General features: G+C 43.0%; 1 protein-coding gene across 1 annotated transcript in view; it reads right to left on the bottom strand.

Annotated features, from left to right (window-relative positions):
• DOCK2 (dedicator of cytokinesis 2) overlaps window positions 1-14,686 on the bottom strand; it is a 448,493-nt gene that overhangs the window by 256,231 nt on the left and 177,576 nt on the right. The window contains exon 26 of the mRNA XM_052659358.1: window positions 463-558. Coding sequence (XP_052515318.1) covers window positions 463-558 — 96 coding nt within the window. The remainder of the gene's footprint in view (window positions 1-462; window positions 559-14,686) is intronic.

The following is a 14,686-nucleotide window of genomic DNA, read 5'->3' as shown; positions in this document are numbered from 1 at the left end:
AGATGGAATAATGTTTCATGTGTGGGAGAAACACATAAGAGAGCCATCAAGGGGGAGAGGGCATTTCAAGTTCTAGCAATTTCAAGTTCTCACTCCGAGTGAGGTGGGAGACCACTGGTGAGACTGAGCAAAGGCATGGCACAGTTGGACACGCCTTACTTACACAATCTTCCCTCTGGCGACAGAACATCCCACCATTTATAGATGAGGAGGTTGAAACTGAGAAAGGCTCCACTTACCTGCTACATTCACCTTGGTGGACAAGCCCTAAGCCCAACTTTATCTTAGCAACTTGAGTTAACTCTCATGTTCTCCAGACCCACATAGGGAAAATCTGACCTTTATAATCCAAAACAAAGCAACAACTGTTGCTGGGTGTTTGATGCAACCGATGTTCCAGAAAATTCATCCCTTGACCCCAAACAGTTTGGAATGTTTGACAAGCAGAAAAGATGTACTTACAATCAGAACATGATCCCGCCCCATTGTGATGACTGTCCGGTTCACCGTGCGAAGCAGCTGGACCATGATTTCTTGGATGTGGTGGTAGGTGAAGGCCTATAACACAGAGACATCTGTGTGACAACCAGGACACTGTATAATGTCTGCACACCTCTTCCAAAGGACACACAACTGTGGTAAAGCATGGTGATCACCACGCCCACCACCACCACTACCAGCAGCACCATCATCGCCATCAAACTTCCTTGGCATCACCACCTGCTTGGGGCACCAGGAACTTCACTAACCACCTTAAACATAAGTCAGTAATTAAGAACTGAAACTCTGGAATCAGAAATTTATGGTTCAGAATACTAAATCTGTCAAGAATTATTATATTATATTGGGTGAGTTACCTAACTTCTCTGAACCTTGGTTTCTTCATCCGTGTAACAGGATCTAACCTGGAATAAGAGGGAATTTAATGCAGGAAACTGGTTATACAGGTGATGAAAAAGCTGAGACACCAAAGAAGGTAACTTAGGGATTAGCAATAGCAGGCAGCCACTGTTACCTCTAGGCTGGAGTCTAGGCTGGAGAGACAAATAAAAGAAGGCAGTGTTTCTGTAGCTGGGACTGGGGTTAGGTAATGAAAACCGTAACTATGGGAGAGCCTGTGCAGTTGAAAGTGCTTTATCCACTTTGGAGGAAAGAAGTCAACAATGAGCCAGGTTGTAACATTCATAGGGTTCTGCCACTTTAAATACAAGTCTCTGAACCTTGGGTAGGACTTGGTGGTGGTTTTTGAGCATCTGTTGTGGCAGGGAAGTGTTTTGTGTATGTCTGCCTATGTCCTCGGGTCCCTTTACCAGCATAGACTTAAGACACAGCGTTTCGTTCATGTGTACTTGGGAGAGTAGTCGTGGCCAAGTGGAAAGGCTGTGGGATTGGAAACGCAGTAGCTCTGGACCTGAGTTCCAACTTTGCCCTCACCTGCTGTGTGACCTCACTCACCATCTTAACCCTTCTGAGCTTCACGGTCCTTATTTACGAGCTGTGAAAAGTTTTCTAACCAGTCTCTCATGGTTGATGTGAACGTGAAAGTGGAAACTGCCAATTCTGGAAACGGTAGCTTGCCTGATTCCACTGCAGGGGGACCTGCAGGCCTGAGATAAGCCCTGGACAGCAGTGACTTCTGAATCGCATGTGGGATATTCTGATGGCTAGGAACCATGACACAAGGAAGCGAGGCGCTAGAAATGAAGGCTTGGACTTGGGAACATCCTGTGACTCCAGGACCTGACAACAGCCGGGCATAGAGAAAGTGATAAAGAAGTGGTGGCTGGAAAAGCAGATGACCATTCACTCATTCATAAAGCACCTTATGTATCTTTGCTGCATCCAGCGTAACTATGGTTTATCTCTTAATGTAACAAATGAATGGAAAATAGGTTCACAGTTGCGAAAGAGAGAATGAGAAAACAAGAAGTGCTTATTAAAAAATGTCCTTCCCTCCCAATGCGCCTTCAGTGACTCTTGGCACCCAAAGATGAGTAACTCAGAGCTTGCTTTCTCTTTCTGCCCTACACTCACTTCTACATGCTGGCTGATCCCCGATTCCCCAGCCCCGTGGAGCTCACTTCAAGAACCTCCGCCACCAGAGCTGCCATCCAAGCATGTATTTTACAGAAACAATTCTCAGACTCCATTAGGTTCAGCCAGACCTCAGTCTTTTGCTGGGCTTGAGCTCCCCCGTTATCCTGCCTTTCCCCACACCTTACGTTTTCCTCCTGATGCTCAGCAGTGGGCAAGACAACATCTCCCTTTAACTTCTTGGCTACAGGCGAACGTCTCTCCTGATTTCCTTCCCCTTCGTTTCTTCAAGCCTTTTTACTGGTTTACAATCTCCTCTTTCTTGCACCATGTGAGCGTGATGCTTATAGCTTACTATGATGCTTACTAAATCCTGGCATGTTGCTAAAGACTTTAGTTCCTCTCACAAGATGGGTGATATCTCTATCGTTCAGATAAGGAAACTGAAGCCAGAGAGGTCAAGTGATTTGTACAGAGACACCCAGCTAGAAAGTCAAGGAAAAAGGATTCACACCCAGAAGTTTGGCTGCAGAACCTTCTTGTCATCCAATCTCACCCAGACTGGCTGGAACATGGACCCAGATCGCTGGTTGTTACTTTGAAACCTCGTTAGCCTCTTCCTTACATCAAAATGGACAGACTCTGCCTTCAGTTGAGCCAGTTTCCAACTGCCCTCGGTGACTTCTAATTTTCCTTTCCCTTTAAAGAAATCTTCAGTGCTTTTTTTTCATTACTCCCTTATCTTCTCTGCATTCCTTTGCCATTTCATCAACTTAAGCCCATTGCAAGTTTATATGATAGTTTCCATTTGATGTTATTTTTTTCTAGGATTACATCTCTTCCTTTACCAATACAGATAATAAAACCCTTTTCTCTTGCCCTCCTGCCCCCTGCTTCTTTTAAAAAGCCATTTTTCTTAGTCCAAAGAGCATCAATTAGACTGCTCAGGAAGTCTGGTATTTAAAAGTGGAAAACTGTCAAATTCAATTGATTTCACTCTGAAACCTCCCAAAGCAGAGTGTTTTGGGATCAGACAGATTTGGGTGTGAATCTCAGTTCTGCTTATTTGAGCCAGGAGACCTTGGGTAAATTACCTTTCCTCTCTGCATTTCCGTTTTTTTAGTTATAAGATGTGACAAACAATAGAAACCTCAAAGTCCTGTTTTGAAATATAAAGTCCTGCAGGAAAAGGACTAAGGGCCAACACGCAGCAAGCCTCAGTGAGTGGCGGCTGCAACTCCTGTTCCCCTAGGTCTGCAGGAAAAGGACTAAGGGCCAACACGCAGCAAGCCTTCAGTGAGTGGCGGCTGCAACTCCTGTTCCCCTAGGTCTGAGAAAAGGACTAAGGGCCAACACGCAAAAAGCCTTCAGTGAGTGGCGGCTGCAACTCCTGTTCCCCTAGGTCTGCCAGCATTCTGGCCCGCTTACAGAGTCCCATCACGTAGCAGAAAGTGCAGTACAAGGCAATGCACAATCTAAACTCTGAATGATATCGAAATGTCACCCGAAGAATGTATAGCATATATGCAAATGGAAAACTTTCAAGATGATAAACCTGCGCTAAGCAGTAAAAATGCAGCCACAAATCACCCGCCGTTAATTGCTCCGCTGCCAGGCAAGGGAGGGAACTTCTAGGAACGTGTCTTACAGGCTCGAACTAAACGGTGGCTTGTAATTGAAATGACAAAGTCAGTCTTCCTATCATGGCCCTGGCAAAGAAATTAATCCTTCCAACCTAAACACACTGCAAATTGTAGTGACTTTTTTTTTTCTTTTAATAATCATAAGCTGTGAGATCTGGAAGGAACTTGGAGTCCTTTCTTTAAATGAAATCTTATGCTTAAACCTACTATATAGCATAATGAAAGGAGAGCTCAAACGGGGGTGGAGGAGCAGCCCCTGCCTTCCTGGCTCATCCAAGTCCTGATGTCAGCCCAAGACTCTGTGGAATGAGGTTCAAAACTATTGCTTTCCCACAGTGCTTCCAGAATTGTGATACAGCATACCATATATGAGACCATTTTAAGCAGTAATACACAGACACAGCATTTCCTAAATTTGAATACAACTGTGTGAAAGGTATCCTCTTCTTTCAAATTTTTCTTTAACTGTTTTGACAACACCAAGTAGAAAAGTCTTTCTTTAGTGCTAATATGCCTTTAGCACCCCTCTAGTTCATGCAAGATTCCTTTTTTAACAAAGAGGGAAGAGCAGACAGCACACGGCAGCATCTAGTTAGAACTTAGTAATATTCTTTTATGTTTATTGTGGTTATTTTTAAAGTTAAAGCTTATTTATGGCATGTGTCTAGGAAAAAGATCCAAAAGCTGGAAATAAAGCAAAATGAGGATGCATGTTTTCTAAATAGAACATTTCTGACAAGCTCATATTGGAAAAGAGGGGAGTGGTCCTCTTAACATTCTCAGGAAATATAATTTTGTTTGATTACCATCCATATCATGGCATCTGGTCCCATGACTTCATGGCAAATAGATGGGGAAACAGTGGAAACAGTGACAGACTTTATTTTTTTGGACTCCAAAAGCACTGCAGATGGTGACTGCAGCCATGAAATTAAAAGATGCTTGCTCCTTGCAAGAAAAGCTATGATCAACCTAGACAGCATATTAAAAAGCAGAGACATTACTTTGTCAACAAAGGTCCATCTAGTCAAAGCTCTGGTTTTTCCAGTAGTCATGTATGGATGTGAGAGTTGGACTATAATGAAAGCTGAGAGCTGAAGAATTGATGCTTTTGAACTGTGATGTTGGAGAAGACTCTTCAGAGTCCAGTCAATCCGAAAGGAAATCAGTCCTGAATAGTCTTTGGAAGGACTGATGCTGAAGCTGAAACTCCAGTACTTTGGCCACCTGATGCCAAGAACTGATTCATTTGAAAAGACCCTGATGCTGGGAAAGATTGAAGGTAGGAGGAGAAGGGGACAACACAGGATGAGATGGTTGGATGGCATCACAGACTCAATGGACATAAGTTTGAGTAAACTCTGGGAGTTGGTGATGGACAGGGAGGCCTGGCATGCTGCAGTCCATGGGGTCACAAAGAGTTGGACACGACTGAGCAGCTGAACTGAACTGAACCATCCACAACTGATTATAGCTCTATGAAGATGAAGGTTAACTTGTAGGCAAATAACCAAATGTGAGTTTTGTTTTTGCTTTTTGCTGGTTTGCTAAAGGTTCTACTGATTTGTAGAATTTTGTCTTATATGTAAGCACGATTTTCTACAAGCATGTGTTCTCCCCCTGCCAAAAAAATCAATAATCCTAAATACTTTTAAATCAGCTCTTTCATTGTTCAGCTTATACCCTAGTTTATTAATTAGAACTCTGACACTTGCTACCTAATTGCATAAGATGATGTTAACAGATATTTATTTATTTGGTCACACCATGTCTTAATCAGAGGCTTCCCTGAAGGCTCAGCAAGTAAAGAATCTGCCTGCAATGCAGGAGACATAGGAGCCATCGGTTCAATCCCTGGGGAGGAAAGGAAGATTCCCTGGAGGAGGAAAATGGTAAACCCACTCCAGTACTCTTGCCTGAGGAATTCCATGGGCAGAAGGTCCTGGGGGGCTACAGTCCCTGGGGTTGCAAAGAGTCAGACACGACTGAGTGACTGACACAGGCACCACGCGTGTGATCCTCAGTCTTTGCTGCAGCACGTGGGGTCTTTAGCTGCGGCATGTGAACTCTCAGTCGCAGCGTGTGGGATCTAGTTCCCTGACCAGGGACGAGGCCCAGGGTCCCTGCACTGGGACCTTAGCCACTGGACCGCCAGCAGAAGTCCCCATAAGCGAGGGCTGTGCATTATACAAGCGATGCTGACCACTTAATGACAGTGATATGAAGTTCTTTATTTCTATCAAAGTTACAAATGTATGTAGTTTAAAAACATCCTCCAAGGTTCACTAAAAAAACAAAACAACAAAACAGCAGTGCCTCATGTTCTGACCAGGGGCACTTCTTTACTTCTTTTAGCTGCTGAAGTTGTTATTTTGGTATTTATAACTGTTGCCAAAAACATGCTTGCATTACTCGTTTTTTAAACAAATGTTTTCTTCCTTTTGGTGCTATCTGCACGTTCTCCATCATATGAGACAAGGATCTCACTCTCATTCCTGTCTCTTCCCCATTAGGCCCTTGCGTCCTTCCTGTTTCTCCTTCCCACCCAGCTGCAGTGTATGTAGTTTTGCTTTGACCCGTATTTAGCATGGGCTTCCCTGGAGGCTCACACAGTAAAGAATCCACCTGTAATGCAGGAGACCCAGGTTTGATCCCTGGGTTGGGAAGATCCCCTGGAAAAGGGAGTGGCTACCCACTCCAGTATTCTTGCCTGAAGAATCTCATGGACAGAGGAGCCTGGCAGGCTACAGTCCATGGGGCTGCAAAGAGTTGGACATGACTGAGTGACTAACACTTTGACATTCATATTTAGCAGTTTAAAAAGTTCTATAAACTGTAACCAATTTCCATTTTAGTGCCACCTGGGAAGCCTGGAGTTCTTCCTTAGTTCTCTTTAACCAATGGTAACGTTTTACTGTGGGCAACTCAAAGGCTGGTTGCCAACCCTGGGCACGGGAGTAGGGCTTATGGTATGGAACCTTCACTGCAGGGTGACCTGATTGGGGAGTTGGTATGAGAAGCTCAGGTATCAGTACATACAATTCTTTCTTCTGGGCTAGTCTGGGCTGGTCAGATTACACAGACAAGACTTTTCTGATCTCTTGTCTGAAGGGTTAAGGCCTGGCCGCCAGCATTGCAGAAGCTGAATGGGAGGAAAGTGCTGGGCCTGTCAGCTTCCAGGATGCATACTTTGATTGAAACCTTGTTTTGAGTGAGACATCACTCCCTTCGATTTTTGCCTGGTGTCTCCTAGTCCAGATACCTGCTGTTTTATCCTCTTTATAGAACGAACGTCCAGTGACCCAGCTGCTCAGAGTCAGGCTGCTTCTTTCACAGGCTTGCCACTGATCCTCCTTGTTTGAGCTTCTCTCCTTCATCCTACCTCCAGGGACACTCGGTATCACCATTTCCTCAAACTGTGGGGGCAATCTTTGCTTTAGACTGGATGAGTTTTCAGCTTTCTGCATTGCTGGCTTATGAATCACGTCATTTATTACTTTTTCACATGATATCTATCTTCCTGTTATAAAACTCCCTTTAATATTTTTTCAGTAGGCTTTTTAACAGGGAGCAAAATATATAACCATGTTTTATCTACCATCTTTTCAAAGATGTCTATCCTAAAATTTCATGTTTAAATATTTATAAGTGAGTGGATTTAATTAGAAGAATTACAAGTACATGGGTCAATGTTTAAATAACAAAAAAATGAGATTATATAATGCAAATGTCTCAGGTTTTGAACTTCAACTTTCCTGGGAGAGTGGGTGGGTGAGCACTACAAGGTCATGTAACCAGAGACAGTCATGTCATTAGAGCTAGAATGAAGAGCCAGTTCTGGCGAGCAAAACCCAGCTGACTGCTCCCTCTGCTCCAGCATGCGAATAGCCTTGGTCCTGTGTTCATGCCAAGGACAACCTCAGCTCCTCTTCTCAGTATTTCAATGAAGATTATCAGGTCACAGTTACAGAGTTAAATCCAAAGACCTTCTTTGTTTAACAAAAGAGTAATAATGCATGTTCTGTCCATAACATCCATGGACACTATTGTTTTCCTCTTCTTTGTGTTCCTATATAAAAAGTCTTTTCAACCTCTTTCTGATCTCGAAAGCACCACAAACACTAACCAAGAAAGAAAACATCCTAACTTCCAAGATAGTACCCACTATCACCTAAAGCAGAGTCATCCTCTCTCTTTTCTCTGGCTCCTGGAGGTGACGTGATTTTCTCATGAGTTTAATTCTGGGTTTAATGCTGTTTTCTTTCCTCCTACGAGAACTGGTTTCCATTCTGAAAGACCTGACTTTACCACGGAAGAGCTCATTGTGTGAAGCAAGTGAAAGAGTCAGCTAGTGACTCAAGAGACGTGGGAGCCAGGATCAGTGAAGTTGGGTGGGGGTCTTTGCTGCACCCCATCATCTCTGCCTCTCCTACCCATGAGTAACCCCTGCTTTCTGGCTAGGACTCAGGCAGTTCCTTTATGTGGTCATGAGTGTCCTTGCACTATAGGTTAGTTTTCTCTAGAGAAGAAAGTTTGAGCTGGTGGTAGAGGGAGATAATAAAGGAAGGGAAGGTGTGGGTTCTTCCTCTCACACTGCTGCTACCTAACAATCTCAAGGGCATCCTAGAAGCTAGGGGCTGAGCATGTAGACTTGATGCACAATCTCATTTCCTTATCTTAAAAACCCACTGAAGCCCCAGATGTGAAATACAGGGATCAGAGAGGCTTACACAGGAACAACAGTTCCACTTGCTCAGGAATTATCCATTTATTGGTGGCCAAGTCTGAACCCGAGCTCATTTCTGTCTAACTCTATGCTCCTTCCACGATACAAAGTATGATGGTGGTGCTGAGGGGGGAAGTGCTTTAAACCCTCCAAAACCTCTCTGGCAATGATTTTCAGGATTCTAAAGATATAGTCTCTCCTTGAGAGATTATAGAGCTACCACTAACTATGTTCCTTCCTTGTGACGGTCAGTCTCACATCTTTGAGCCTCAGTTTCTTCATCTGTGGCATAATGGCACCCACAATACCAGAATTACTTTGAGAATCTAATGATTCTCTGTAGGTATTTCCAACACATGATTGCTACATTTTTTGACCTTTTACTACATATTATGCATATATTTGCTGGGAAAGATTGAAGGCAGAAGGAGAAAAGGGTGACAGAGAACAAGATTGTCGGATAGTATCACCAGTTCAATGGACATGAACTTGGGAAAACTCCAGGAGATGGTGAGGGACAGGGAAGCCTGGCGTGCTGCGGCCCAGAGGGTCCCAAAGAGTCGGACATGACTTGGTGACTGAACAACAACATGCATGTATTACCTTAAGGAATTCTGAAAGCCCCTATGAAATGAGGGAAATACTTTAATTATCCAAGATTTATAGATGAGGAAACCGAGAGGTTCTGGCTGTGGTCACATGCCACATAAATACTGATCCAAACTCCAATTCAAGTCTGTTTGACTTCAGAGTCCAGGCTTATAATTGCCATTGCCTCCATTTTTTAGGATCACAGAAACGAATGGATGTGGCAGCATCTTGTAGATGATACATCATTCTGTAAATGTGTCCAAAGTAAATAATAACACAGACATTTGTGTGCACAGCTGTTTATAGCATATTGTATCACTTATACTATCCAAATGTAGCAAGTAAGATAAATGTCTCCAAATCAGTATCCTATCACATAAACGATGGCTTATCCACACAATGGAGTAAGGGAAACAGAGATACACCTTGATTTGGAAAGATATCCTTAATATATCAGTACAAGCAGACTACACAGCACCACATATGATATAAGCCAATTTATATTTTGAAAAATATTTTTCTATGTCTAAAAGTTCTGAAAAAATTAATAGGGAACCATTAACAGTGATAATCTTGAACAGGGAGGAGAGGAAGAGATATGAGGTTAAAGGGATAATTTACTTGCTAAGATCTGTTGGACATTTTCATAATAATCATGTGTAATAATAGAGAAAATAGAACCATTGCCCAATGGGAACAAAATGAGGATCAGTCCACACATCTAGGGCTTCCCTAGAGGCTCAGATGGTAATGAATCCGCCTGCAATGCAGGAGACCTCGGTTCAACCCCTGGGTCAGAAAGATCCCCTGGAGAAAGGAATGGCTACCCACTCCGGTATTCCTGCATGGACAGAGGAGCCTGGCAGGCTCCAGTCCATGGGGCTGCAAAGAGTCAGACATGACTGAGCGACTAAGCTTGCATGCATGCTACACGCCTAAGGAACCATATTCACAGAGGACTGGGTGGACACGCACCAGGGCTGCCGTGCACTGCAGCGGGCTCTGTGTTCAGAGGTGAGGGCCTCCCCTCAGCCCTCACCCTGTGCTCCTGAGGTGCCCATGGAGCCTTGGTGCTCACATGCAGAGGGCTGTTGTCAACGTTACTGAGACAGAGTGGGCAAGAAGCACTGCAGAGTCACATAGGTCAACGCTTTTGTAAAAGGCACAACTATGAAAATTTTATTCCATATATCAAAAGCTTTTTACCTACATTTCATGGCAAGTAAAACAATCTACTTAAAGCAACAAGAAAAAAAAGTGACAAAACTGTCACCTCTCTCTCACACAGACACAAATACCATCGTGCCTAGAGAGAAACGTTTTTATTTAGATTCTGTAAGTTGTTTTGTGGGGGTTTTATTAATACACTGGGATCTCCAACACACAGCCTAGAGTGCAGAAAACTGAACCTCCCAAAGTCTAAGAGTCCATTATCTTAACGCTGATGAATGGAGGCTGGGCGGGGCCATTTGTGAAGATGTACCTTGGAGATGCTCTATTTCACGTTTAGTTCTTCAAAACAGAAGGAATCTACAGGCATTGTGTAAGGAGCAATGAATAAAGAACACAACTAACATCTGTTGAATTCATGCTGCGTGTCAGGCAACGGGCTGTATTCAGTCCAGTTCAGTTCGGTCGCTCAGTCGTGTCTGACTCTCTGCAACCCCGGGGACCACAGCATGCCAGGCTTCCCTGTCCATCACCAACTCCCGAGCTGTGTGCTTAGTTATTATTTTGCTGCATCTTGACCAAAACCCTGGGTATAACTGTTACCCTATTTTAAGATGTAAAATAAGGTCCATTGTAATCTAATTATTATTCCTGTTCAATATATGTTGAGTACTTAATATATGCCAGATAATCCTACAAGGTCTTTACAGGTGCATCTCGTTTAATTCACAGAATAATCTTATCAATCTACTACCCTGGTTCTCCCCATGTTACAGATGAGGGAATTCAGAGGTTTATTAAACTTGTCCAGAATCACAGAGCAGGTGATGGAGCTGAATCTGAATCTATGGCCTCTCGGCTGTGAAGCTCCTGCGTTATGTGCATGGCCCTTCATAGAAACTTTGTATTATTTATAACACATACGTGTAACAAGGAGGAAAAATTAACAAGTGGCCCACCAGAAATGGGCTCCTTTAAGGCTTCCACTTTAGAACTGGAGCTTGTGAGCTATTTACAATATTCTTAATTAACAGAAATTGTACACTAACTCATTTGCAGTATTATTACATAGTCCTATGGCAATGTCAAAATTCCTTGTTTGAATAAGAAAAACTCCAAATAGGAACCCTGTTAAACTCTGTTGGCCAGAAAATTCAGAAGGTGCTTTTATAGTACCCATTTGTTTAAATAAGTATTTAAATTATTTAATTTTAATGCATTTTGCTTGTTCATGAGACAATGTATTTTATGTACCCATAAGAATATGATTAAAAAATATGATAAGAAGTGGTGAAAAACCTTGGCGGTGAAAATCTTCGCTATTCATCCAGAAAGTGATTTAAATACGGTTCTATCCCTCTGTGTCCTGATCACCCAGAGCCTTCCCCACTCCTCCATTCCTGACCGCTTCTCTCTCCTCCTCCACTGGAGTCAAACACTTCCTCTCTGCTTCCCTCTGCTTTACGCCACTGCTTCACCAGCCTTCACTCACAATCTTGCAGTGGCTTTAGGCAAAGAAGGTGCCTGTACAAACAAGAATGATTCTCCCCCCACAATCCTGCAAATGATTTCTCAAATATACCTCCAACTATTTGTTGATATTTGCAGTTCCATGAATAAAATGTCATTCTTTGACTGAAGGCTAACTCTTCCCTGTTAAAATGAGGCCCTGAACAAGAGCATTAGAACACAAGACTGCAAGCTCCTGTGAGGTAAAGGTCATGGCGTATCCAGTCCTACCTAATCCCTTTCATGGCTGAACAAACAGATTGTGAATCCTCTGGGAGATCCTTGAGGATAAGGGCTAGATTGTCATTATTTTAGGCTTAACACTTAGCACAAATACCTGACACACAATAAGTAATCACAGTTTTAATAAGGGGATGCATAATTCATTTCATTAATTAATTAGAAAAGCTAATATGAGATATCACATAACTGCTGCAGAGAGTAAGGAGAGATTCTTAGATAAGGGGATGGAATCAGAATGTAGAATCTGGGAGCTTCTGGGCATGGACTTCCTCAATTGTATGGGCCACACAGCTTGGCCCCACACAAATGACTAAGGGGTTCTTAGACCAAGGGAGAGAGAAATCAAAATATATACACAATCTTCTCCCCTCTTTCCAACAGTGAAAATGTCCCTAATCCTCCAGACAAAGAATATAGGTATTAGACAGCTCATTCAGTGATGATTGATCTAGTTTCCTCAGCAGGGTGTTGGACTCTCTCCCTCCCAAATCAGGCAGGCATAAAACTGAGTTCAGAGACAGGTCTCATGAAACATCCCAGGATCTTGTGTCGCAGCCAGAATTCAGAGCCTGCACTCACTGATAAGACTTAAAGATCAATTATACCAAAAACTTTAGAAAAATTACCAACAACAGGAGGCTTTAAAATCTTACCCTTGATCCTCTGTGCTTTGCCTAGAAGGGATGGAGAAAGTAGGCTAATCTTAAATACAAGAGGATTGGTCAAAAAAGAGCAATAAATCTGAGGAATGAATGTGTATCTTCTGATCTATGTGTGCAGTTATACAGACATCAATGTTGTCTTTTCAGTTAAGATTGGATATAATTAAAACTCTTCCTGGAAACTCATCTCTCTAAAGAAGCAGTATGGAATCTGTGCTGCTCTCCATGGTGCTGATAAAAATCCTGCCTCCTAAAACAAAGGCATTCTCCTCTTCTGGAGAAGTCAGAGTTCATTCTCTCTCTCCTTCCCTCCCTTTCTCACCTCACTGACCCCCATAGCGTGTGTGTCTCTCTGTTTTCATGTTCATAAAGCTTGTGTAATTTTCTCCACTGTTCCTTAGTTGTAATGATGATTTTAAATATTTTTAAAGTTCTATCACATATCTAATGTTTACTATCACTCCCAGTCAACTCTTCAGAAAGATAAGTTTCTTACTATCTCTCTGTGGCAAACCTACATATCTACAATCCATCTGAAAGAGGAAGGACCAGTTCATTTTTCTGATTAATTCCAAAGTTTCCAATTTGATATATGGTCTCTGGTAGCTTTCTGGAAAAGAAGAAGGTCATCTGTTTCCTGGTCTCCATAATATACTCAGTGCTGGCCATGTTAATCCATAGCTCTGATCCCTTTCTGACCAGCTGCAAGCAGAGAAGTCTTCTTTCTTCCGAATATTCAGTCCCTTTTTATTCTCAAAGAGTGAGAGAGGGGCATAGTTGATCAGTAGTTCATCTTGAACTAAAGGCGCGTGTCTATTCTTGAAGTGCACTGAGCCTTTCCTGGTAAGTGTGCGGCACTTAGCAGTCTTCTGCTTCCAGTGTTTCTAGGTCTGGGGCGATTTCAATCTTCCCACAGTCACAATGCATTCATGAAACAGAACTTACGTCACCTTAGCCTTAAACTGCAACCAACTCCTTCAAGGAGTTCAGCCTTTGGGTCTGATGCAGTTCTGTTTCTCCCAAGTCCTAACGCAGCCACCCTTGGTCAGCTCATCCTTCCCAGAGAGGAGGCAGAATGGCCTGAGAGCAGGCCCTACCTGTGTCTGAGATGCCTTTCTCTCCTCGTCCACCTGCCAATTCCTACTCAGCAGTCAAAAACCCAATTCAACCATCACCTTTGCAAAGCCTTTTCTGACTCAATCACTCTAAACTCCCATTTCACCCCAGACAGAATTAGTTGCCTTTCTTTCTGGGTACCCACAAAACCTTATTCATACTTCTCAAAACTAGGGACCCACATAGTTCAATTTTGAATGACCAAAGTGCAGCATCTGCTTGACAAAGGGTAAGCACAGAATTTTGCTGTTGTTTAGTTGCGAAGTCTTGGCTGATTCTTTTGTACCTCTTGAACCATAGCCCACCCCAGGCTTCTTTGTCCATGGGATTTCCCAGTTAAAATACTGGAGTTGGTTGCCTTTTCCTTCTCTGGGGATCTTCCGAACCCAGGGATCAAACCCACGTCTCCTGCATTGCAGGCAGATTCTTTACCACTGAGCCAGCAGAGAAGACCAAGCACAGAACACATGAGTAAATACATAAAATGAACGTGTCAGTGGGTAGAAGAACGGCTGGACAGATGGATGCAAGGATGAATGGATGGGCAAATGATGTTGCCAAAATTTACTGTAGGGCTTCCCCGGTGGCTCAGATGGTAAAGAATCTTCCTGCAATGCAGGAGACCTGGGTTTGACCCCTGGCTCAGGAGGATCCCCTGGAGAAGGGAATGGAAGCCACTCCAGCATTCTTGCCTAGAGAATTCCATGGACAGGGGAGCCTGGAGGGTTATAGTCCATGGAGTCGCAAAGAGTCAGACACAACTGAGCAACTAAAACACTTAAATTTATGTTGCATCTTATCTATTCAGAGTTAGATGCAAAATAACAGATGTGTTATGTATTCTTAAAGAGCAAAGATGCTGGTGATTTCTTTCTTTCTTTCTCTTTATGCAGGCACCATCTCTTCTTCTTATTTCACCTTCTAGCCTATAACCAAGAGGATGTGATGTTGTAATTTGTCTTCTAGAATAGATTTCAAGCAGGTAAATATTT

Source organism: Budorcas taxicolor, chromosome 20, assembly GCF_023091745.1.
Source record: "Budorcas taxicolor isolate Tak-1 chromosome 20, Takin1.1, whole genome shotgun sequence".
NCBI lineage: Eukaryota > Metazoa > Chordata > Mammalia > Artiodactyla > Bovidae > Budorcas > Budorcas taxicolor.
Note: the sequence above shows the minus strand (reverse complement) of the source record. Positions and strands in the feature narration are given on the sequence as shown.